Source organism: Aphidius gifuensis, linkage group LG3 (genome assembly GCF_014905175.1).
Source record: "Aphidius gifuensis isolate YNYX2018 linkage group LG3, ASM1490517v1, whole genome shotgun sequence".
Lineage (NCBI taxonomy): Eukaryota > Metazoa > Arthropoda > Insecta > Hymenoptera > Braconidae > Aphidius > Aphidius gifuensis.
Genome location: NC_057790.1, coordinates 19,714,810 through 19,742,012, shown reverse-complemented (window position 1 = coordinate 19,742,012; position 27,203 = coordinate 19,714,810). Strand labels below are relative to the sequence as shown.

General features: G+C 24.2%; 4 protein-coding genes across 9 annotated transcripts; 2 read left to right on the top strand and 2 right to left on the bottom strand.

Annotated features, from left to right (window-relative positions):
* Window positions 1-2: 2 nt before the first annotated feature.
* On the top strand, window positions 3-2,484 carry LOC122852547. Of its 2 annotated transcripts, XM_044152423.1 has the most exons (5): window positions 221-239; window positions 532-542; window positions 610-842; window positions 928-1,204; window positions 1,281-2,475. In XM_044152423.1, the coding sequence occupies exons 3-5, from the start codon at window positions 618-620 to the stop codon at window positions 1,781-1,783; spliced, it is 1,005 nt and encodes a 334-aa protein (XP_044008358.1). In that variant the 5' UTR covers window positions 221-239; window positions 532-542; window positions 610-617; the 3' UTR covers window positions 1,784-2,475. The 2 variants fall into 2 exon arrangements, with proteins under 2 accessions (XP_044008357.1, XP_044008358.1); XM_044152422.1 differs by having other exon boundaries at window positions 3-542; window positions 1,281-2,484.
* On the bottom strand, window positions 2,468-11,229 carry LOC122852546 (acylamino-acid-releasing enzyme-like). 3 transcript variants are annotated; one of them, XM_044152419.1, is made up of 13 exons: window positions 10,981-11,229; window positions 10,669-10,740; window positions 10,357-10,428; window positions 10,011-10,095; window positions 9,863-9,925; window positions 9,512-9,628; window positions 9,155-9,242; window positions 5,182-9,034; window positions 4,926-5,098; window positions 3,516-4,846; window positions 3,353-3,432; window positions 2,770-3,012; window positions 2,468-2,690 (listed from the first exon to the last, which is right to left on the bottom strand). In XM_044152419.1, exons 8-13 carry the CDS (start codon window positions 5,427-5,429, stop codon window positions 2,582-2,584), a joined length of 2,184 nt encoding a protein of 727 aa, XP_044008354.1. In that variant the 5' UTR covers window positions 5,430-9,034; window positions 9,155-9,242; window positions 9,512-9,628; window positions 9,863-9,925; window positions 10,011-10,095; window positions 10,357-10,428; window positions 10,669-10,740; window positions 10,981-11,229; the 3' UTR covers window positions 2,468-2,581. The 3 variants fall into 3 exon arrangements, with proteins under 3 accessions (XP_044008354.1, XP_044008355.1, XP_044008356.1); XM_044152420.1 differs by lacking the exons at window positions 9,155-9,242; window positions 9,512-9,628; window positions 9,863-9,925; ... (2 more) ...; window positions 10,669-10,740; window positions 10,981-11,229 and having other exon boundaries at window positions 2,770-2,994; window positions 5,182-5,645; XM_044152421.1 differs by lacking the exons at window positions 2,468-2,690; window positions 2,770-3,012; window positions 9,155-9,242; ... (4 more) ...; window positions 10,669-10,740; window positions 10,981-11,229 and adding an exon at window positions 3,165-3,231 and having other exon boundaries at window positions 5,182-5,545.
* A 3,896-nt stretch (window positions 11,230-15,125) lies between these two features.
* Window positions 15,126-26,938, top strand: LOC122852543 (serine/threonine-protein kinase fused). 3 transcript variants are annotated; one of them, XM_044152414.1, is made up of 8 exons: window positions 15,126-15,398; window positions 15,494-15,607; window positions 15,672-15,817; window positions 15,876-16,055; window positions 16,133-17,583; window positions 17,657-17,841; window positions 17,932-18,013; window positions 26,702-26,938. In XM_044152414.1, exons 1-7 carry the CDS (start codon window positions 15,288-15,290, stop codon window positions 17,995-17,997), a joined length of 2,253 nt encoding a protein of 750 aa, XP_044008349.1. In that variant the 5' UTR covers window positions 15,126-15,287; the 3' UTR covers window positions 17,998-18,013; window positions 26,702-26,938. The 3 variants fall into 3 exon arrangements, with proteins under 3 accessions (XP_044008349.1, XP_044008351.1, XP_044008350.1); XM_044152416.1 differs by lacking the exon at window positions 26,702-26,938 and adding an exon at window positions 24,442-24,594; XM_044152415.1 differs by lacking the exon at window positions 26,702-26,938 and adding an exon at window positions 21,389-21,762.
* LOC122852545 (low choriolytic enzyme) lies at window positions 18,019-19,664 on the bottom strand. Its single transcript, XM_044152417.1, has 5 exons — window positions 19,358-19,664; window positions 19,104-19,277; window positions 18,550-18,852; window positions 18,350-18,483; window positions 18,019-18,285 (listed from the first exon to the last, which is right to left on the bottom strand). Exons 1-5 carry the CDS (start codon window positions 19,512-19,514, stop codon window positions 18,127-18,129), a joined length of 927 nt encoding a protein of 308 aa, XP_044008352.1. The 5' UTR covers window positions 19,515-19,664; the 3' UTR covers window positions 18,019-18,126.
* Window positions 26,939-27,203: the final 265 nt, after the last annotated feature.

Here is a 27,203-nt window from a genome sequence, read left to right as displayed (position 1 = left end):
AAGACAATCGATAGAAAAGTCATGTGTTCCAGTTTCTAGTTTTCATTTTCAGTCTCAATAGTCTCTCTCTTTTTTTTTTTCGTCTCTCTCTCTCTCTCTCGTGAAAAGAAGAGGAAAACAAGATAAAAAAAAGAGATACAGTATTTAATACTCTCGCGTCATCAAAACCCTTTGCATTCTTTTTATTTATTTTAGAAATAAATGAGTCAGTAAAAAAAATCTCGATAATAATAATAATTGTGAGTGAAAAAATAAATATTATTGTTTATCAGTATCATATTTTCATTAATCATAAATTAATACTCAAATAAAAAACGAATATACTCTTGAAAATTCAACAACAACAACACAAAAGAATATCTTAATTTTTATATAAATAAATAAAAATAAAAAAAAACAAAAAAGAAATATGGCTAATTATTTTAATTTAAATAATTATATTATTAAGTTAATTCATTTTTATTTATTTTTAATAATCAATGATGGGTTATTTGTGTCGTGCTCCATATTAATATTTCCAAAATCACAAAGATATCAATCAGGTATGAAATTTAAAACTTGTTTTTAATTTTTTAAAAAATATTATTTTTTAATGTAATTTTTATGTAGTGCATTTAATGGATACAATGATATGTCATGCAAGACATCCAGTATTATTACAATCAGGATTAAATTCAGCAATAATTATTGAAACAGATAAAAAATTTAACAGATGGTACAACAAAACAAATGATTTACGTTGTAAATTTATTATAAAAGCACCAAAAGGTGAACATTTATTTGCTGTTGTACAAAATTTATCATTTAGACGTGATGAAAATGGTTGTATTGATTACATTGAGGTAAATAAAAAAAAAAAACAAAAATTAATTATTTATCAAATTTAAAACACAACTAAAACACAACCTTAATAAAATTTAATTACAGTTTAAGAGAAAAAATGATAATGAAGCTGATCATAGAATATGTGGTAAATTAAATCGTCAAATACCAAGAGTTATGATTAATGAAAATAATCAACCAAGATTTGAAGCATTAAATCATGATACAAATGATGATAATTATGATGATATTTATCAGTATTCAACACGTTATGATGAATCAGATCTTGATGGTGAAATTGAAACAACAATATTTGTATCAAAAAAAAGTTTATCAATGAATGAAAATTTAAATTTAACAATTTCATATACACCATACAAAAGTCATTAAATTTTTCTTGCATTAATCATTATTATTATTTAAATAAATCAATTAATATTATTAATTTTTATCAACAGGTTGTGATAAAGTTAATACTGATGATTATGGACCAACAACAGCATATGATATTTGTTTATGGAAAGAATATTTTTGTGATGGTATACAAAATTGTGCAAGTGATTTATGTGCTGATGAACAATATTGTTCAAATGATATATTTGGTAATGGTAATAATACAAAATTAACAATTGGAGCAATTGTAACAATAATACTTTGTTTATTAAAATTTCTTGCTAGTTTATGGATATGTAAACGTTATAAAATTTTTTGTTGGAGTCCAGATTGTATGATGAATTCATCAACAATTAATAATAATAATAATGATAATAGTTATCATAATAATAATACAAGTAGAATTATTGATAATGATATTGATAATAATTTTAGTACAAATCAATCATCAAGTGTACCACCTGTTTTACTTGTATCAGTACTGCCATCATCACATGACAAAGATTTACCACCAAGTTATGAATCATTATTTCCAGAACGTATTAATTCAGCTGCCACTCAATCATAATTATTTTATCAGTTAAAATAATAATAATAACTATTTTAAAAAACTTGATGAAATAAAATTATTATCATTATTATTTTTACAACAAAAAAACAAAAAAACACTTATATTGTTTATGATTTTAAATGATCTTTTTATGTTACGTTAATGATTATTATTATTATTGTTAATATTATGTTTTATTTAAACCAAAATTAATTGTATTATTGAACAATTTTTTTTTTGTTTTTTGTTGTCTTAATTTAACATAAAAGCCAAAATGTCAGATAAAATGTAAATAATTTATTTTCATTAGTTAAATTTTTAATTTATCAAAGTTTATAATATTTATTATGTATGTTAAGTTTTTTTTTTTTTTTATTTATTAATTTTTAAAATAATATGACTGTATTTTAATGATAATAGAATTTAAAAATTTAAATGATGATAGAAATTTACGCTCAAATAATCAAAGAGTAAATAAATTATTAATTGAAATTAATTAATCATTAGTAGTGATCAGTATTCAATAATTATAATTTAAAAAAAAAAAAAAAACTTAAACATCATCAATGTATACTAATATTTTATACTTAAAACATAAAACATGCACATTGATTATTCTCCAAAAAAAAAAAAAAAAATAAATAAATAAAATGTAAAAGATAATAATTATAAATTATATTTAAATTAATAAATAATAAATCAGTTTGTTGGTTTTATTTATTTTTTTTGTATTTATTAATGCTGAAATTAAAATACATTTTTGATTGTTTAATTTTGAAATTCTCAGTACAAAAAAAAAATATAAAAATATAAAAATTATTCTATATTTTTGACATGATCAATCATCCATAGAGCTGAATTAATAATTTGATCAATTTCAGCTGGTCCTGAAGCCAGTGGATGACAGTCATCATAAACAAGCATCCTAAAATAATCATAATGATAATTATAATAATTCAAATAATAAATTAATTAATTAATTAAATAATTTAATTTAAACTTACTTTGTTTTGACTCCATTTGCTTTAAGTCGTTGATACCAATGTTTACCCTGTGAGCATGGTACACGTAAATCATTTTTACCAATGCACATGAGAGTTGGTGCTTTGACTTTACGAACATGAACAATTGGTGATGATTTGTACATTTTCATAACCATTTCACCAGCTTTTTCAGCATTTTCACCAGGATAAATATCATCATAATGTTCACCAATAACAGCTGCACACCTGATGAAATATACAATACTATAAAGAAGTTTATATATAAATTATTATAAAAACAATTATTATTAATTAAACAATAAAATATACTAATAAGCTATTTGACTCTATTTTTTTTTAAATAAACAATATAATAAACATTTATTTTTATGTATTTGTTTTTTTTTTTTTGTTTTTTTTTTAATCAAAGCTTACGCATTGTGGTTGAACATGACTATCTCGTCTTTAGTTAGTGTATTGCGACTGAAATATATAAATGAATCGCGTTACCTGATATACTAACAATCAGGTAATTTAATAAATATGTATATTTATTGTTATTTTCTTTATTTAATTATTAAATTAATGTAAAATTAATACATACCAATCTGGTATATCTGAGATAGTAAACATTGCTGCAATATCAATAACTGGATTTCTAGCAACAACTGCTTTAAATGCATCCTATTTTAATAACAAAAAATTACAAAAATTAGTTATAATAAATAAATAATTTAATATATTAATTATAATTATTAAAAACTTACTGGATATTGTCCACTCAAATGAGTAACTAAAAATCCACCATGAGAACCACCAGATATTCCAACTCTTTTATCATCAATCCATGGATATTTTTTAAATGAATCAGCAATAGCATTGTAACAATCTATAACATCAGTATGTCCAACTTTTCCTTGTAAATATTCAACATTATCTGATCCCATTCCAATTGATCCACGATAATTAATTTGTATAACAGCAAAACCAAGTGATACAAGTACAGCTGGATCAAGGAAAAACATATTTGCATATGAACCATGTGGTCCACCATGTATAGCAACAACAAGTGGTAAAGATTTATCTTTTCCATTTTTTGGTCCAAAATACATATAATTAAATTCTTTAACTGGCTCATTATTATCATAAACATATTCATTTGTTTCATAAATAATATCCTCAAATTGTGGTAATTTTAATTCACGAGAAATTGAAATAAATGGAATTTTATCTGTACCAGGAACAAAATATCCAAGTAGTAGTCTTGATGGTTCAATGAGTGATGTTCTTTTGAATAATATTGCATTAGATTTAATATCAACAATTGTTAGACTTGATGTATCATTAACAATTTCCGTCAACACATGACTTTCAATATCAAAATAATAAGATTTAATATTAGCACGTTGTTGTGTGCTAAAAAATATATATTTTGAATCACTACTCCAGCAATTATTTGGAAGATTTTGTGCATAAAAGCCATAAAATAATTTACCATTATTAATTTTTATATTTGTCTTGACAGTGTCAATTAATACAGTTGATGTTGTTGATTCACCTTTCCAATTTAAGTGCATTAATTTACTTGCATTATTATGAGGACCACCAGCTTCACGTTCTAACCATATTAAATGTTTGCCATCTGGACTAAATCTTGGTGATCTAACTGCACATTCATCAGTAGATATTTTTTTATATTCACCATTTTTCAACGAGAAAATCCATGATGCTCTATTTGTACAAGCAATAAGACCCAAATATCTTGGTTCATGTTTCCAAGCAACTCCAATAATAGCATCACCTTCTGGTGTCCATATAACTTGACCTGGTGATAAATCATCAGCAATTCCTGACATAACAGTTAATGTATCTGTTGTTGTATCTAATACCACAACAACTGGTCTATGTTTTCCAACTAATTGTTCACCCCAATCTTCTTTGAATATATATTCATTTCCTTTACTTGGTTCTTCTTTATTTTCATTTTTATTATCCAATGGTTTTTGTTTAAAAAATGGCTCAGATTTTTCTTTTTTTTTCTCAGCAATATAAAGTAATTTTGTATTATCTGGTGACCACTTGAATGATCCAAATTGACCTTGAACAAATTTAAAGAAATATTTGTATTGTTAAATTATTTTTATACAAATAATTTTTTTTAAAAGATAAATATTTACCGTCTGCATAAACATCTCCATGTACATCAAGAGCAGATAGATTATAATTTTTAATCAGATAATTATCTTCATAAATTTCAATGAATTGTTTGGTACTGGTGTCTTTATCTTTTGATGGTTCTGATGTTAAAATTGCTGTACGTTTTAAATTTTCAGTAATTTCTGATATAAGTCTGTAATAATTTTAATAACAAAATAATTTTTTATAATTTTTTATATATTACAAATTTTTAAAAATTATAATTTAAATACTAACTCAGATGTAGTGTTGTTGGGATAACCTTGAACAACAGCATCACGGCCTTTTTTTAAACTCCAATTTATTGAGTATTTTTTTGTCGATGCTTCTTCCAGTATTTTTTGACTCCATGAACTTTGAATTGTTAATTCATTATCAGTAACTTGAAGTAATTTTGCATTTGTTAATGATGGATTTTGTGATATTGCTCGATATACTTTTCTGATACTTTCAATCTTTGATGATGCCATTTTAGCGGCGTTCATCGATATACAAAACCTAACTCAACAAAAAAATTGTCACGTAGACAAAAAATTAATCAGTTGAAAAAGATAAAAATAATATTCAATATCTTGTATTTATTTTGATGCTGGCTTTTTTTTGAAAGGGGAAAGAGAAAAAAAAAAAAACAATAATGACAGGAGGAAAAAAAAGAGACAAAAGATAACAACATGACATTGCTTTTTTTTTTTTTTTTTGACAGCTAATAATTGTCATTAGGTGCCATCTACATGTCATTTATATGAACTGAATTTAAAGTTTGAATAATAAAAAGAAAATTACGAAAAAAAAAATAAATAATAAATAAATAGTAAAATAGTAAAACGAAAAATTCTACTTACTGAAAAATAAACTGCCTTATTATTTATATACACACACTAAATAAAACGATTATTACTAGCAGTCATTGTTACTGAAGCGTTGATAATCCAAAATTAATTTAAAAATATAATTATGAATATAAAAATATATATACATTTTAATATTCAAAATAAATTTTTAAATACTTGATAAACACGTGAAAAAAATTAAAAAATTGATTAATTAATTATCAGCGCTAAAAGCAGCAGATAAATATAAATTTTAATCAAACCATGTATAAAAAAATACACAATTGCGCTCAAAGCTGCAGGTATGTATTAAATTTAATTAATAAAAAAAAAAAAAAGGTTTTAAAAATGAATTTACAAATTGTAAATTATTTTGGGAAAGTGCAGTCAACAAGAAATTACTTAAATCTAAATATTCTATAATAAATAAATAAATAATAAACCTGAAAAGAAGTAAAATACACAATTTTCGTGAAATAAAAAAATACAACGGTGCTTAATAATCAAAATTGTTTTACACAAATACCTGAAATACATCCTATTCACCCCCGTCTACTCTGTTTGAGATAGACAGGTTGATGTGCACACCTTGATCAATCAACTACAACCATTTATTCTGGCATTCAATTTTATAATTAAAAAAAAAAATAAAAAAAAAAGGAAAAAATGATCAAGGTGAGCTAACAAGTCACAAAAATATATAAAATATAAATATTGGGAATTATCAAGTAACTTCAAAGAATTATATCATAAATTCTTTGATGTTACAAGCTTGTTGACGCACTTTAACCCTGAGGGATTGGTTAAAAAAGTGACCAGAGGGCCTCTTACCTTATTTAGAAGTTCTGGTAGACAGTAGAAAATCTATGAAGCAGCATTCAATTTGATTCAATTACACCAACGCCCATGTAGAAGATAAGAAGACCTCTTGGTAGAAGATCTATGATGCAGCAAGCTATGATGTATCAACGTCCAATTGATCCACATCCATGACAACTAGCAGGTGAAACTCAGCATCAACACACTTAAGCATATCACAAAATAACACTATCTAGTTTTACACTTTTTTCTCATTAATATAAACACTTTAAATTCACTTTAATTAATCTAATTTCTATTAAGTTTTTGTTTTTTTTTACTTTTAAAAAAATAGTCCACATTATTTTTAACACATCAAAAATTTCACGTGATCACTTTCACGCAGATAGTTCATCAATATTTAATTGTTTATAAATACTGCACAATATAAATGTTTACTTGTTCATTGCTAATTAAAAAATTATCCTATTTATCGTATTGAAATGTCTTTTAACACTATCACAATATTTTTTTTTTCAACCAAATGTTATCAATTATTGTTATAATGTTCACCAACACTTTAATGCCACAAATTTTTCTTCAGTTACACTTCAATGTTATGGACCAATATAATAGATTATTGGAAGCTCTTCTGTAAAATAAAAAGATAAAAATTATTAAAATATATAATAAACATTTTTAAATTGACAAACATTAATTATTTTCGAAAATTAATTAGTATATTGCATTATGTGATGTCTTAATTAAGCTGAAGCTTGTAGTGAAGCAGATTGTATTTTTAATATTTTAAATTATATGCTATGATTGATATGTAACTAACGAGAGTATTTAGTATTGGTGCATGAATTAAATTCTATTTGAAAAGCCCACTTTATGAGTAACATAAAAGGCCACTATCTATCCGATTGCTGAACGAAATCAACATGTACCTCACTGAAATAAACTATTTTTCTTTTCATCCAACCTACGTGGCACTACATTCTGAGTGTACCTCAGAGCTCAGGTGAATTCAGGTAAGTTCAGGTGTAGTATCATGGTTTTAGTCCATTGAATTTGAATACTGGACGATAACTGGAACGAATTATCTTCATTCTTGATGTTCTGTTGATGATGACAAGTATTATTCTTCAGCCAGAATATACCATTAATCCCAAACGAATGAACGAACAAAATAGTACAATTGAAAATATTACAAAATGAATTTCGTTGATGTTAAAAATAATTACAAATATCAAAAAATTATTTTTTACAATACATAATAAATGGTTTTTCACGTCTTAATTTATTGCTGTTAAGCAGATTATGTTGCAAGACAAAATCACCTGAAAATATTAAAATACAATAGTCTTTCAACTAAAAAAAAACAAAAAATAAGGAATAACAATTTTAAATTGTATAAAATTTTTTTTTTATTTATTTATTTTCATTGTAATATGTGGGTGGATGTATTTCAGCTGAACTTCATTGGATCCAGAGATGAGTTTGGTTGATGGGTTGAACCAACAAGCTGCCTCATGTCATCAACATCTAGTACTGGTGTTTTTTTCTGGTACCTGCTTGCTGCCTTGCCTTGTTGATGTCACTTGGCTAATACTTCCTTCCTTCTGGTATTAGCATCATCAGACCTAATCATCTATTTTCCTGTGGTTGTTGTTCACATCTTCATCTTCATCAGTATCTCCACCTTCATCTATTGGCATCATCACACTTAATCATCCAGTTCCCTGTGGTTGTTATTCACATCTTCATCTTCATCAGTATCTTCATCTTGGATTGACGCTTCTCTAAACTTCCCCCTGGAGTATTTGGTGGCATCTGGATCATGGCTTCAGTGATTTTATCCTTCTTTCATTGTTATCTTTTCAAGTTCTTTTCTTCTTATTTTTCTCATGGTTTAGATTTTTTTTAATTTAAATTTACGAGTTTATAATTATTAATTAATATAATTACGCATTTTTTTTCAACTCAGATATAGTTATACATTTAGGTAAACGACCTAATGTAAAACACTGAGTGATAATGATCTTAGATATTTCAGTAAATAACGCAAGGTTTTTTATTTTATCGCAAGAATTTTGATTTTAAATTAATTCTCGCTTTTTTTTCTTTTTTTTCAATGAACGCATAACGTTATTGGAATGATCATCAATAACGCTTGTAATCTTTTTTTTTTGTGGTTTAGTTACCTCAGCATTTAATATGAATTATACTCAATTACGTTTTATTGATTATTTACGAATTGAATTCATATTAAATTCGCTGAATTTTTTGGAGAAGAAACTAAAACCAACGTACCTTTTATCATCATCATCATCGTCATTTTCATTACTTGTTAATTGTGATGATACAGCAAATTTACTCTTCAAGTAATCCCATCTCAATTTTATCTCTGTCAGTACAACACCACTCAATTCAGTTGTCTCAACGGGTACAACAACATTCTGTAACAAAAAAAAATGTACAAAATAATTAAAATATAGTCAATAGCTTGTACAATTTTTATTTATCTTGTGTTGGATAAATAAAAAAAAATTAATAAAAATAAATATAAATAAATTCACCATTATTTGTTGTTCAACGAATTACCAAAATCTCTGTCACTTATTCAGACTCATTATCCAAATAATATATAGCCATCTTTTTTAGTATCTGTAAAAAATAAATATTACCATTAAAATAAAATTTTTATAAGAGGAAAAATTATCAATTAATTACAATCATTCATTTTTAAATATGTTTATAAATTGATACTGCACTCTGAATATTTTTTCATTGAATAATGTCAATTATAACAGCAGCAAAAGCTCATCTCGAATTTAAATGTCTTTACACTATTATTAATTTTTTATTGTTGTTTTAGGCTTTTTTAAATGTTATATGACAAAAAAACAAGCTGATGAATAATAATTATTATTTACCTGTAGATATTTTGGATTGCCAATGCTCTCTGGTGTCAATAAAAACCCGATAGCTTTGTCAATAGTTACTTGTGACACCATTTTTCCAAATAAATCCTGGGCATTCTTCTTTTGTATCTATAAACATTAAATAATAATTAATATTTCAATTTTTATATGCTATTATTTAATATTTTATTTTTATTATTAATGTATTACAAAATATATCAGTTTATTCGTAACGACAATAAAAGCTAACGTTAAATTCATGTTTTTAAAGTGTTAACTATTTTTTAATTATTATTCTGATATTGTTTATGCTATTTTATTTATTGTTTGACAACAAACTAAATAATAATAATGTTCATTTACCTGTGGTCATTTTGCATTGTAAATGCACTGGTGTTTATTCCGCTTTAAAATATTCAAGGATATCTGTAATATTTATAACAAAAATATATCAGTAAATAGTTCAATAAATTAGAAAAAATTAATTATTATAAATAAAAGTATTCACTACCTTTTTTTGTTCAATAAAAAGCCAAGACTTTTGCCCTTGTTATGTCATTTTTCCAAATAATTCCTAGTCATCCTTGTTTTTGCACCTGTAACATTAAATAATCATTAATATTTCAATTTTTGTTGCTATTATTTATTTTTATATTTTTGTTTATCAACATTGCATGTTTAATATTCATTTATTGCAAAATTGTTGCAATATTTGTGAATAAATTTACAACAAGAAAACCTAACCTCAAATTTGTTTTTTCACTATAATTAATTATTTATTTATAATTTTACTATTTTTTATACGTATTATTTTTTAAATGACAAAAACAAAGGTAATGACAAAAAAAATTTTTTACCTGGTGCGATTTTTGGAGTAAATGTCATGGCATCTGTCCAGGTTTGACAACTTTTGGCATATCCAAGAAAATCTGTAATTTTTTTACATAAAATTGTTTAAACAAATGTATTTTATTGTTTTCAAAAATAATATTGCGTTTTTTATAATTATTTATTGCAAAAAATGTCATTTGACTGGCAACGACAAAGAAGTCTAACAACAACTTTGTTTATTTATAATAAATAATTGATTATTGATAATTTTGCTATTGTTTATACGTATTATTTATTTTTAGACAAAAACAAAGCTAATAACAAAAAAAATTTTTTACCTGGTACGATTTTTGGTGTTAATGCCATGGCATCTGTCCAGGTTTGACAACTTTTGACATATCCAAGGAAATCTGTAATTTTTTTAAACAAAAATGTTTAAATAATGTTCCTCTATAATTTTATAAAAAAATTTTTCATGTTTAACAATTTTTTATTGCAAAAAATGTCAATTGACTTGTAACGACAAAGAAACCTAACCTCAAATTTTTCTTTGCACCATAATTAATTAAATATTTATATTTTCACTATTGTTTATACGTATTATTTGTTGTTTGACAAAAACAAAGCGAATAATAATAAAAAATATTTACCTGCAGCCATTTTGGATCAAAAAATTTCACGGCATCCCTTTGTGACTCGGCCGCTTTTGGACGTTTTAAACAATAGCAATTTTTTAATCCAATACGTGACATCCAGCAATAATTTTGCACTCAATCGGTAGCCAGCGAGTTAATTAATCGATTTATTATAAATTAACAATTAATTGTTGCAATTTATTGTTAAAAAAATCACTGTAAAACAGGAGCACATCTTTACGTAATTTTTTTTTTGCTGAAACTGAAAATATTTTTTTTTGTGAGAAAGTCATTAGAATTTTAGAAAACGACTGTCGCGCCGCCACGCGACAGGAACAGAAACTATTGTTTGTCGGTAATTCAGAAAATGGAAAGTTAATATTTTAGCCGAGTAGTGGCGCTGCATTCGATTTCCAAGATTTTAAATTTTTAATTATTATTAATTTATTGTTGTTTTAATAATGTTGTTTTAAATTGTTATAAGACAACAATAAACTGAATAATGAAAAATATTAATTACCTGTGGCTATTTAGTGTCAATAAAGACCCAGGAGCTGACATTTATCCAAATAATTGTTGGTCATCTTTTTGTTGTATCTAAAAACATTAAATAATAATTAATATTTCACCTTTTATTTAATTTAATGATTTTATAAAATTATAATCTATTTTTAATATTAATTTATTACAAAATATATCAACTAATTTGCAGTAACAATAAAAAAACTGATCTAAAAAATATATGATTTGTTTTTTTACTTGTGCTAACTTTTATTATTTATTATTTTACTATTATTTAAACTTTAGATTTATTATTTGACAAAGAACAAATTAAATAATAATAATGATCATTATTCACCTGAGATATTTGGGATTGTAAATGCACTGGTGTCTGTCCAGTCTTGTCCAACTTTAAAATATCCAAGGGTATCTGTAATTTTTATAACAAAAATATTATAGCAAAAAGTTGAATAAATAAAAGATATAATTTTAATAAATAAAAAGTTATTTAATACCTCTCGTTGTTCGATAAAAAGCCAAGACCATTTTTACTTTTAACGATATTTATCCAAGTCATTCCTAGTCATCCTTCTGTTGTATCTGTAAACAATAAATAATAATTAATTATTTAATTTATTTGCTATTGTTTAATTATATATTTTTATAAATAAATACTCTATTTTTATTATTAATTTTATTGCAAAATATATCAATGGATTTAATACGACTGGATAAATATATATAAGGGGGTGAAAATAATATTACATATTTATACAAATTTATTTTAGCTTTTATTTAAAAAAAAATATTTAACTTTTGTTTGTTCATTTATTTATTTTTATTTTTGATATATTATAATGATTGTTTGATGATTCATTAAACTATTTCTACTGCGCACGTTTATCATCAATTTTATTATCAAACTACCACAAAAAAAAAAGAAAAAAAAAACCCTGAGGCCTAAAAAATCGAGTCATCAACTTATCATCAACTATACGTGGCACAAAAAAAAAAAGCTAGTCATTAAAACTACCTGTGTCGTGTAACAGTCCATCAAATAGAAACAAAAAAATAAAATTGATAAATTATATGTATACTTTGTTTCGAGTACAGTGATTATTTAAAAAAAAAAATTACAAATTATTGTGCAATATATAAATTAATTAATTGAATATTAATAAGAGTAATATTATTCTCAGCGATGACTACAAACGCTCCAGAGGAAAAAAAGAAATATTATTTTGATTTTTTTCTTTTTATTGGACTTATTGTGAGCATTATTTTATTGGTATATGATTGCCAAAAAAAAATTGAAGTTAAACGTAAGTTAGAAATAATTTTTTCTATCATAATCTATAATTAGAAATAATTTCAAATTTAATAAGTGAAAATATTAATATATTTACTGCGCATACTTATTATCAATTGCCACGTGTAAATAATTTTTTTTTTTTTAATTTCAGCAAATAATTTCATCACATTGAGTCATACAGGAACATTAGAAAAATATGGATTGATAAAACAAAATATTGTGTTGGATTGTATTGCAGATGGTTATCCAAAACCATCAATTACTTGGTTTTACTCCCCGGTTTGCACCTCTTATTAAATAAATATTAGTTTATTATATAATTTTTTTCTTGTGTCTGTATACGTTTGTCATCATTTCATTGCTATATACCAAATCATTTGGTACATCATCAATGGTGACAAACCAACAGGTCCAAGTTTTATTTATATTCAATTTAATTTAATTATAATGCTGGAAAAATAAAATAAAAAGCAAGTGTTTAATTATAGTTTTTTTTTTTTATTTTATCACAGACTTATTCTTCAAATGATAACAAGTTTCAATTATACAATGGAAGTTTGAAAATTATTAATTTATCATCTGGTGATAAAGGTCATTATACGTGTGAAGCAAAAAATGCATTCGGGTCAAAAAGAATTGTATATGACTTGTCGGTTGATATGCCTTACATCGATGAGTCTTTAGGTATATCATATTTAATAAAATATTTTAATGCTTAATTTTATTAATTGAAATATTTGTATGGTTATTTTTAGATCCTTCTTTGTTGAGTATTACTCCCGCCGAAAAACCAATTATTGAGCGCAATATGTTTGATGATGTTACGTTGAAATGTAATGCAACTGGTAAAACAACTCCAACAGTAGCTTGGTATTACAACAATAAGCGGGTAAAAAAAAAAAATCACTACCTTCAACTACTTTGATGAAAAATTTAAATTAATTAATTTGTAATATTAATATTTATTTTTTTGTTTTCAGATTGGCATGACAATTATTGATGGCCAACAGGTAATACTATAAAGTGAAAAAAAAAATGACAACTAATTATTTTAACTTGTATTAAATATATATATATTTTTTATTTTGTTTAGTGGGAATTTTCAGATAAAAATAAATTTCTATTGCTAAATGGTGATTTAAGAATTATTGATTTGTCACTTGATGATGGAGGTCATTACAGATGTGAAGCAATTAATAAATATGGTCTTAAAAGCATTTGGTATTCTTTAACTGTCAAACCAATAGGTAATAATTAATCAAATTTTTTATAAATCCTAAATTTTTGTATATTTATAAATTAAGCATAATTGTTAATTATTTACAGAATCAAAATACCAATGGATATCATCAGATGAACGTAGAGCTAATTTTGCAAATCGTAAATTGATAAAAGTAAATTCTGGTCTTTCAAATGATTCATACTACATCAGTCGAGTAAAAGACAACATAGCGTATAATAGAGCAGCATTTGTACCTCGTAGTACCGGAATAGCTTCTTATAATGATTTGTTTTTTGGAAAAAGGCAAACAACCAATTATGAGGTACATATACATGAATACAATATATGTTAATATAAATATATCGAAAACAATTGATTATTTTATTTTGTTAAATAGTTGCTAGAGAGCTATGGTAATTATGAATGGAAAAGAGTGATTAATCAAACTGTACCATATGGAGCAGTAGTAGTAGACAATTTACATTCATTGATTGGAAGAAAAAATAATTATTCGATGACCAAGGTATTTTTATATTTTATATGTTTTGTAAATTATATAATTAAGGATTTATCAGATATATACGCTAATTTATTGACATTTTACTTCAGATTCGCACTTACGGAATTCGACATGATGAAATTGATGATCTAGATGATTTAGAAATATTGATAGTAACGTAATCAATTTTCATTAAAAAAATAATTTAATTTTTACAAATATTTTATCGAAAAAAACTAGAAGTACTATTTCTAAACTCTTCTTGATTTTTATAAATTTTTTTCTTCAACAACATTTTATAAGTTGTCCTTCTTTTCGAAATAAAATAATAAAAAATTATAATTATGTAAAAAAAAAAAAATACTTTGAAAATTAATAAAATAATAAAATTCATTGATAAGCATTATAAATAATTTCGTTTTGATAATAATAATTTTTTTTTCTAAAAAAAATATATAATAACTAATAAGAATTAATAATACATAAGATTTGAAATTTCGCGCTTAAATTTTATACAAATATATAGGTATATTTTTAAACTTGGTATTACTGAAAGACTATATTCAACCAACTTCACATTATATTATTTGTTGTTGTTGTTATTAGACAAAGATAGTCAGTAAGTTGTCAATTTGACAAAGTTTTCCTTATCTTTTTTATCATTTGATAAATAGCCGCATGCGCATTTTTCCAGCGCGTAAAATAACTCAAATTAATAAATATTTATATTAAATATAAATTTTCAAAAATAAGTTTTACTATTATTTGTGTTTTAAAAGTATAATAAAATGGATAAATACATGGTACTGGGTCAGGTTGGTGAAGGATCATTTGGCCAAGTATACAAAGCACAAAAACGTATAAATGGTGAAATTGTTGCAATTAAAGTTATAAGAAAGGTAAGCTACTTAAAGCAATCATAATACACAATATTATATAAATAGAAAATATGTATTTTTAATATTTATAATTATTGGCTATTGTTTAAAAATAGAGAGGTAGATCACTCAAAGAGTTGAAAGGTTTACGACAAGAATGTGAAATTCAAAAACATTTGCATCATCCAAATATTGTTCAAATGATTGATTCATTTGAGACTGAACATGAGGTAAATATTTATAAAATCACAATTACAAAGCAATATTGATAATAATATTTTTTTTTAATTTTAGATTGTTGTTGTAACTGAATATGCTGATAAAGAACTTTATGATATTTTGGGTAAAAGTGTACGTTTATCTGAAGAAAGAGCACAAGTTATTGCCTGTGATTTAGTATCTGCATTGTATTATTTACATTCTAATCGTGTATTACACAGGTATATATTAATATCTATAATTAATTTAATAAATAATAATAATAAATAATTTTCATAGAGATCTAAAGCCTCAAAATGTTTTGGTTGAAAATAATGGAGTTGCAAAACTTTGTGATTTTGGATTTGCCAGAAGTATGAGTACAGGAACACATGTTTTAACATCAATAAAAGGAACACCTCTATATATGGCACCTGAATTAATTGAAGAATGTCCATATGATCATAATGCTGATTTATGGTAAATGAAAATAAAAAATCCCCAAATTATCAATCAAATATATATTTAATTTATAAATTTTTATAATTTAATTATAGGTCACTTGGATGTATAATATATGAGTTGGTTGCTGGTGAACCACCATTTCAAACAACATCAATATTACATTTAGTTAGATTAATTAGATTTGAAGCTATTAAATGGCCAGATTTTATATCACATAATTGTAGAAATTTTCTTCAAGGTTTATTACAAAAAGATCCATCAAAACGTTTAACATGGCCAGAGTTACTTGATCATAAATTTGTAAAAGGTAGAATACTTATTGTTAATGGTGCATCTGGACCAACACCATTTACAACACCATTATCAGCAAGTCAAGCATTTGAAAAACAACAACAATTACATAATTTATCATTAAAAACAACTAATTATCCATGTATATTAGAAAAAGCTGTACAAAAAGTACAAAATATAGAAAAAGAAAAAAAAAAAAATAATTATTCAAGAATAGCTTTATCACAATCAAAATATCCATATGATGATATGCATAATTATTATCATAATAATCATCAAACAAATAGACAACAGTTAAATTTATTACGTCATAGTGAACCAAGTGGTGCTGAATCAAGTTCAAGTGTTGATGTTTTACTTGGTAATTTAAGTTTACGTGCATCATTAAAAAGTGATTTATTAATTGTCGATGATGATGATGATGATAATAAAATTAAAAATAATAATGATAAAAAAATAAGTTCTTATGAAGATTCAACAAATTTAAGTAAATCAACAAATATCAATCAATCATCAGATAATTTTAATGAACAAAGTAGATTAAGTATGGACTATGAACAAGAATTTGGTAATAATAAAATAAATAATAAAAAAATTGATTTATTATCTGATTGGGATGCAAATATTATTGATCAATATATTGAAAATGAAGAATGGATTGCATTTTTACAAAAATCAATGGAAGAAATTATTGATGGTGAAATATTATCGCTATTACAAGAAAATTGTGTATCAGTATTTGTATCACCATTGAGAAATCGACTAGCAAGTTGTTGTGTTGTTGAATATGTATCATGTTTATTATCATTACCATTTGTTGTTAATAATATAAAAAAAGATGATATTGATAAAATTGTTAAAGTATATCTTGATGTTAGAGTTGTGCCAAATTTAGTATATGCATTAAAATTATTAATGTCAGAAAAAGGTGATAATAATGAAATAAATGGTAAATTAAATGAAACAAATACAAGATCATCATCAACATTATCACCAGATGAATTACAAACAATTGAATGTACAATGCTTATTTTATGTAGATTAGTTTATATGAAAGAACAATTTTTAATGCAATTTTGTGATGCTATTTATATTGTTAATGGTATACCATTATTACAACAATTAATGGGATTAGAAAAAAGAAAAGCAAGAGTTGTTACTGATTTAGTTGCAATATTAAATAATATACTAAGATTACAACCAGAAAATGCTGAACTTGTTGAAAATGTTGTACTTCGTATGAAAACACCAAGTAAGTTACTTTATTTTTTTATTATTTAATTATGATGTTGTTTAAATTTGTATTTATTTTATTTTTTTTTTAGATGGATCGATTGAGCAATTTAGCAAATTGCTGACGCATAAAAGAATTGTACTGAGAACTAGGGCATGTACATTGATTAGACTGTTGGGAAGATTTTGCTGCAGGGCACTTCAACAAATATGGGGTAGACAATTACGAAATTTACTCGAGGCACTAACACATGATGACAATGAAAATGTTAAAAATGTTAGTATATCAATAAATTATATTATTTAAATTCCAAAAAAAAATATAAACAATAATCAAATTAATTAATTATTTACTTTTTAATTCAAGGCAGCTGAAAGTGCAATTGATGAATTAAAAAAATTAATGTATTACAATCAACAAACTCCAATTTAACATGAAAAAATAATTAGTAAGTTTTATTTTTAAAATAATTATATTTTTTATTCAAATTTACATACAATATTTTACACATTTTTTTTTCTTAATATATATAATATTTCGCGGTAGATAGTTAAAAATTAATTAGTCAAATAGCCATGTTAGTGAATCAGTTATTTCTGTGATAATTTCTTCATCATTTTTTTCATCACGTTTTTTACATTCACTGTTGTACATAGCACCAAGTTTTATCATGTCTTTATCACTCATACCATTTCGTTGTCCAATTATTTCATCTTCTTTCTATTTAAATTAAAATGAGTGTGTCAATAAAATTTATAAATATAACAGTTTAATATTTACATACCTTTGGGACAATTGTCATATTTCCATTTTTTGAAAATGCTTTACTGCTGTAGTGCATGACACTTTGATAATCATATCCAACTCCATAATCAGTCACAGTATTTGAATCGTATTTTTCAAAATTATGTTCTTTTCCTTGAATAATAATTTTTATTATTAATTTTATAAATTATTGTAATTATTTTTTAATTTATCTCATACCTTTTTCAATATTAGCCCAAATAATTTTAACATATTCATCACGATCAAAGCTACTTTGTTGATGATAAAATCCAACAGCATGCATTATTTCATGAACAATTGTTCCATGTTTCATACATCCTGGATTTTGAAGATTAATAACTTGTTCTTTACCTTGTCTACCAACTGATGACCAACATCCAGCTTCACTACCTTGAAATACAACATAATCACTATCTTTTTCATTGTAAGCCCTGAATCTTAAACATGTTTTTTCATGATATTCCTTTAAAGCCGCTTTAATCATTGCTATATCTTCTTGATCTGAAATTGAATAAATAAACAATACGTCAGTTAAAATTGAAAGCATTTATTAATTTTACCAATATATTCTTTGATAATAAATAAATTATATCAGATTATTTGATAAATTTTATTCTTATCATTACAATTGATTTATTTAAAGAATTTATTGGTATCTATTTCGAGTGAGGATGAGACAATTGATTTTAATCACTCACTGATTAATAAAAAAATATTGCGCATAATATTATATATCAATATTTATTATTTACCAAAATCATCCTCATTAATAAAGACAGGAACAATTCCATCTGGCCATCTAAATTCATCATCAGTTAGACCATTTCTAGCAACATTTTTATTTTCCATTATATCACCTTCAAATAGACCACTCATTTCCCATGCATTTTGTCTTTCTTCTGGTGCTAATGATTTAATTTTTAAATCTAAAAAAAAATATAAAACATAAATCAATAAATAATTCAAGTCATTAAAATATAAATAGAGTTTAAAATTAAATACTTACATATTTCTTGACTGTCAATATTTTCTTTGCTTGGACGAGAAAATCTTGTTACTGGTGGAATTGAATGTCCATGTGTTGCCTTATGACTTGTTGCAGGATATCCATTGTATCCTTTTATTACCATTAAACAAATCACCAATATTCGAAGACAAAGCATTTTATTTTTTAATGTTGAAATAAAACGTTAACGTAGTTTAAATGACACAAGTCATAAAAGAATACTTGGAGTAATTCAAAACGACTTCTTTTATATGAATTTTGAGGGAGTTATCTATCAACTTCCTATAAAAATAACCAATTATATACAAAAAAGACTGATTTATCGGATTATCGCGATCCACATATTGCACGTGACTCTCAGTATCAACGGGACTGATTAAAAAAATTTGCTTTGTCACTCATTTAACTAATATTTATTTACATTTTCACATTTATAAAAATAATAATCAATAAAGCTTATTTATCTTTAATTTTAATTAAATAAATCATCAACCCAGATTTATTAATTTTATATTTATTTATAATTTTTTATATTTATTATATGCCTTGGTGTTTTGTCACGTAACTACTCTAGACTATTTATTTTATTTTTTTTTTGTCGTAAAACGATAGAGCAAAGTTTAGTAGAGCATTTTTTGAATACAAATTAAAGTTATCTTTTTTTTTTTTTTTTGAATTATTCTTTTTGTTTTTTTTATTATGAGAGACCATGAAAGTCTTATCATCAAAAATTGTGTCAGATTTATTAAAACTATCCTTGTACTTTTTTTTTTTTTATGTATATTATTTATTTAAAAAGGAAATTGTTTAAATATTTTTGAAACATTTAAGACGTTAGTTTTTTTGAAAAATTGAAAGAATCAACGAATTTTTGTCTATGATTTTTGGATTGACCTTATTTTTTTTCATTAAAATCCAACAAATTGATACAGCTGATGTTAAAAAAATCAACCAAATTGAAGCTGGGCTTGGAGTTTGTTTAAAAAAAAATAAAAAAAAGTAACAGAAAAAAAGAAATAATATATTTACTGCTTCAAATAACGGGAATAAAAAGAGCATCTTTAAAAAAAAAAAGCCGAAAGAAAGAAGCCCAGATGATGATAGACAATTTAGGCACAAAAATATGAAATATATTATAAAAAAAACTTAATAAATATCAGAGGCGCCAGGCAATTTTTTTTTTTTCATGATTATTTTTAAATTTATTATTTAAATAAATTTTAATGTACTTATAAGTCATGTATTCTCATTCATTATACATACATTTTTGAGATAAAGAGACATCAAAAAAGATATTTTTTATTTATCAAAAATTCCAGTAGCAAATATTTTTGCCATATATAATAGTCATTCCAGCACTTCTTATCTTCTCGTAATATCAATATCGCAATTTCTTATATTTTTTTTTTATTCAACAGCTTCTAAATTTAGTCTCAATTAATCTCTGATTCTTGGTGATTCCATCATGATCCTTGTTCCTCATCACCTCTTTTTTTTTTTTATTTATTAATTTATGATTATATATTTTTTCTATCGACATCCGCAATTTTTTTTTTTTTCTCTTTTTAACGACCTATTAGCTTTGAATATCGTTAGACAGAATTTGACCAATAAAAAAAAAAAAAAAAACTTATTTGACACTGTTATTATGCGCTACGTGGCTAAAATGAAAGAAAAAAAAATTTTTTTTATAAATCTCAAACAAGGAAGGAATCGTACATAAGGCCAATGACCGGGTTCGTTCCAGATTCGGTAGGAACGCTTCTTCGTAGCCTAAATTCTAACCGGACCTGTATCAAATATATACGTGTATACATAAAATCATATAAACCATTTTTGCAAGTAGAAAAAAAAATAATTTTTAATAATTAATAATTAATAATTCATGAAATATTATATTATTTGAAAAAAAAAAAAAAGGAAAAATCGTTGAATAATTTTTGTTGTAAATTTGAATATAATTTGTTTTTCATTTAAAAATTTAAAAAAAGATTTAGATAATTTAATTAATATTAATATATTAATATATAGATAAATGACAAGTGTTTGATACACGTGCTGTATTTCCACGTGGACGATGGGTCAACGTTCCATGATTATCGACTTTCGTTATGTCTACATACGTGTATATCACACAAGTAATAATATTTTTGTATTTATTAATTTATTTATTATTATTTTTAATCTATGTATGTGTAGAAAATATATATTTATGTACACACGCAAGCAATACACGACCTTTCATTAAATCATCAACGTCTCGGTTAGAATATTATTATTTATTACAATTTGCAGATCATGAAAACCGGTATTAACTGGTATTGCAAATGCATTTTTTTTTTTTAAATTATCAAGTTCTTGTTACCTCACATCAACTACCACTAATCACACATATATCACAATACAATTACAATACTCATTATCACTTTAGCTAATTTTTATTTATTTATTTTATTTTTTTTTATTAGAAAAAAAAAATAAAGTTATATGTAATTATTAATAAAAAAAAATACATGTATATTTACTTTGTTCACATATTATTAATTATTATTTTAATTTTTTAATTATGTTTTGGATATTAATAAATATACTATATTTGATAACTCTTTTTTTTTATTATGTATGTTAAAAAAAAATATCTCTGTGTGTTAAATCTCCCTCTTATTATTATTTTTTTTCTTTTTATGTATATCCTTTTTTTTTTTTTTTTCATGTTTCTCATTTGTATGAACCACTGACCCACTGACAGGGAGAAGACCCGAATCGACTTGCTTGCCAAAGCCTCCAATTTAGCCACCAATATACAGCTGCCGTAAATTTTACCACATTCAAATGTTCCTCCAGTTGTTTCTTCTTTCTTTTATTCTTTTTTTAAAATAAAAAATTTTTTTTTATTTCTTTTGGTACTGATTTCGTGTTGGGCATTATCGCAGTTCATTGACCGCTTGACTTTTTTTTTTTTTTTTCTTTACCCTTCTCACTCTTGCTTATTTTATTATTATAAATTTTTATAATTTTTTTTTTATTTTGCTAATATACTTGTTCTTTACATATATATTTTTACCTTTCACGTATACATAATTATTGTTACATTCTTTAAAAAATTATAATGACAGTAAAAGAAATTATTTTTTATATGATATAATGAAAAAAAAAAAAGGGCTGATACGAAATTACATGTTTTTAAATTCATCAGATCGTAAATTATTATGGCAAGTTGAGGGGGGCACGTGGCGCACGTGCTTTGGTCAAACTGAATTAAATTGCATGTATTGAATTTTAAAAAACAAAATGTATATATTTTTATTTACATCCATCATTTAGCTTCAACAAAAATATCTTTATTAATTTTTTTTCTTCTTATTTCAAAGTGAATTTATATTGAAAAAAAAAAATTCATCTCAAATATAAATACTATATCATTTTAAATTCATAAATTAAAAATCATAATCAAACAACCCCCAATTTACATATTAGAAAATTAATTTCCCAAACAAATATTTAAAGAAAATTTCTAAAAATCTTTTGTATAAATTTTTTAAATCATGCAACACCCTAATTGTTTTTTTAAATAAAAAATAATTAACAAAAATAAAAACAAACAATGTAAAAAAAAAAAACGAAAATTATATAATATTTCATCAGTTTATAAATATCAAAATTATCATCAACTATTATGCAAGATAAATATAATGTCTAAATAAGAAAAAAAAAAAAAAAAAGTCGGTTATCTTATCAAGGGTGGGTGTGTCAGCAAAGATGAAAAAATGAATTTTTTTTTTTTACTAAATTTGTGACTTGATACTCTTTTATTTGATCAAGTGAAAAAAGGTGTTAAAAAATAATCAGCATATATTATATTACAAGTCAAACCGTTATGCAGAAGGGAAGGTGGGTAAAAGAGGGTTTTCTTTCACTCATCATTATTATATATAATTTTTTTTTTCATTCAAATTCGCATAATGATAAAAAATATTTAACGAATTCTATGGTCCAGAGAATTTTATTTTCTCTAATATTTTCATTGTTTATCTGGTTAATAATAATCATTATGTACACAATATATATATATATATATATTATACATATATATATTTATATTTATTTATTCATAAATATAGTTGAGTAGCCGGAGTGTGTCACATCAAGCAAGTCGCAAGAACGCTCGCGCTCTCGGTCATGCACCTGTGAGAGTGAAAGTATCCCCCGCTATATTCAACTATACACAACGATTTTAAAATACCCATACTATTAAATATACACTCATATATAATCATTCCATCTACAAACATAACAAACTCCAGAGTTATCAGGACTTGATCAATTTTTTTTTTCAATTTTTCAATCATCCTTTTTTTGTATGCAAAAAAAAAAATTAAAAATTATATTTAACAACCCTTATCCCTCATCCTCCCTCATCCCTAAATCCTCATTTTTTCTTGAACTTAATTATGGGCAGCAAAAATTATAAATGAATTTAATTTAATTTAGTTCAAATCTTTTCATCAATTTTTTCTTTTCTTTTGTAATGATAGAAAAAAAATGAGAGAGTAAGAGAAGAGATGGAAATGATTATAAATATATTTGAGCTTTACTTATTCGTTTGTATAAATTTATTTATGTATTTTATTTTTTCACAGATAAAATATATTATACATTAGAATTTGCTGGGGGCTCTGGTTCATCAGTTCATTATCATAGATTCGCATTAGAAATTTATTTATTTATTTTTTTGATACATAGATAATATGAGACTTGAATGCCGATGAGGCTCACATACATTCGAGTTTTATGTTTGTATATATAGATATATAAATTTATATTGAAACGGGAAAGCTTCGACTTTCGAGTACGTTGACATGAACCCACACGCAGAGTAAATTCCTCCTCTTCTGGATTACATTTTTAATAATTTTTATGGATTATTATGACATAAAAAAATTAATATATATATAAATGCATCTTACAATTATTATATGTACTGCAGATTGATTTTTTTTGGTCTATTTTAATTATTTTTTTTGTTGTTGATTATAATATTTAATTAGTATATTATTAATTTTTTTTTTATTTTCTTTTTTAAGATTACTGCTTTCGACGGACCGGAATTAATCTATACGGTCGATTTCACCCGTTTTGCAAACGATGGCGCGAAACTTTCATACCCGGCGCCTTCTCAAAAATCCCCTCGGGATTCACTGTGTCATCATGTTATTCCTCTCTCAAAATTTCGATAATTTAAATGCCAAAATTTTGATATATCAAACAACTTGTCATTATAATTAATTAAATTTTTTTTTTTTTCGAAATATAAATTTATTAGATTATAATAATTATTAAAATTTTTCTTAATCAAATTATTTCAGATGTTTCTTGCGGATAAAAAGTATATTAATACGAAAAAAAAAAATTAATAAAATAAATAAAATATAAATAAATGATAATTAATTATACAAATATTTATATACTTGCACCAACATTTTGTATTTTTACATAATTTACGAATAAAATTATCCTCATCTTGTCTCATCGCAGTAATTATTCCACATCAAGTAATTGCGATTAAATAGTTGACATTTATCGGTCATTGAACGAACACGACAAATTGCATGAAAAATTCCATCTACAGTGTAAATCACTATATGAATTAACAATTTAATTATTTTTTAAAATGTCATGTTTAAATAAAAAAAATCTAAATTCTATCAATTATTATTATATTAAATAATAAATTAATTATTAATAATTAATAAATCATTATTATAATTAAAAATAATACTGTAATTTTTTTAATGTTTAAAAAAAAAAAAAAAAAATTGATTGAATTTTATTTCTTTTTTTATTGTAATTAATTAATTAACTTTTTTTTTTTTTTTTTTCTTTTAAATTCTCATCTCTACTGTATTTATTTAAATAAATAAATTTAAAAAGAAAAATATGAAAAAATTATAAATGCATAAACACGAGTGTGTAAGGTGTGGGTTTTTGATGGCGTAACGCAATTTTATAATTCCAGAAGAGTTCGACGACCCGGTTCGAAATGCAAAAACGGGGTATCACAAACTCGGCCATAACACGGGTGCAACTGCAATGTGCCTCGTGTGCATATGGATGCTTGTTTGTAAATAATAAACCATGTGTCTAATCCCCTCCAAATTAACCCTATCTATAAATTTTTCATCGTCATTCACAAAACATTTGTTGAATTTTTAATAAAAGCATTTTAAATTAAATTATTTATTAATTATTTTTAATTTTTAAAATTATAAATATATTACAATTTTATATATAATATTTATTTTTTGTTACTCAATTCTTTAACGAATAAATTATAACAAATAAAATAATAATTATATATTTTATTATGTATAAAATGTTTATACAAATATGGTTGTTGAAATGCATGATTATGTGAATTGAATAATAAATATAACAATTTATAAAAATAATAATTTTATATTGAGGCCCGTACTGGGTTACCATGGTATATTTATTTTACTTAATTATTACATGCAACGACAAAAATCATGCGGTGGGGTAGGTCTTAAACCCGCTCTCTAAATTTCTTCTTCACTCGTTTCTTTTTTTTTTTTTTTTCCGTTTATAAATACTGTCATATTTTTATATATATTTAATTATTAAACATTTTTTTTTTTTTTTTTTCACTATTTAAATTCATATATATTGACAGTTTGTCGTCGCAATATCTCGGGTTATTGAACTTTTATGAATATATATATTTTTTTTTTTTTTTGAAAGATAAAAAAAATTTTTTTTTAATAAATTATAATTATTTTGTAGATATGATAAGAGAAATTAGTTATTTAATTTTTTAAATATATAATTATTTTGTAAATAATATAATTAGAATTTAATTTTTTTTTCTTCTATGTCATTTAGAAGAAAAAATTATGAAAAAAAAAAAAAAAAAAGAGGTGATTAACGATATGCAGCGAGGAGAATGCAGACGCAGAATGAGACAATAAAAAAAAGGACGAAGATGTAGATTGAAGGTGATTGGTGTAGAGGTGGTAAAGAGGTTCATTGAACTTTTCTCATACCGATAAATATATAAATAATAAATTGTAAATCGAAGAACGAGGAGTGTTCAATCAGGTGAATTTATTCGAGTTAACATGGTACACGATCAATGACGTGAAACGACGACCCAATTTTTTTATTAAAAAAATTTTTTTTTTTTGCATTGACAGAATTTACAGATGCAGATGATGAATTTTATTTAAATAAATATTATAAATATTAATTTGAAAAAAAAATGATTGGGTATAAGAGAAAATTGAATTGAAAAAAAGATGCAGCTAATGAAAAAATAATTTGTTTAAGGAAAAAGTTGGATCGAGCCCCCGGATTAACTGGTCTCTTATAGGAGTTAAGTCAAAGCACCTAGGATTTGCTTGAGCAAGTACGAGGGAAGCCTGAACGGAGATTCAACCGATAATGTGCGAAACTGGGTTATCAGAACGCAGCTCGCCTTGGACCGGTTACACACAGTCTTCTCCTTCTTCGTTTTTCTTTTCTTACAGGCACATCAATCGACTATAACTTAACTACCACCACCCACCACCCACTCATCCACCAACAACTATTATATATTTTTTTTTTTTTTCTTTAAAAATTTAAATGTTTAATAATTAATTTTTATTTAATTATTTAATATTTTTTTTGTAGTTAAAAAAAATTAATATATATGATTTTTTGATAAATTATTTATAGTTTTATTTTCAAGTTTATAATTTATTATAGAGACCAAATGATTCAGACATTGTTGAACTGAATGGGCCACTGCACCCGAGTCTTGTTGTCTCTCTACCTTGCAAGGACACAC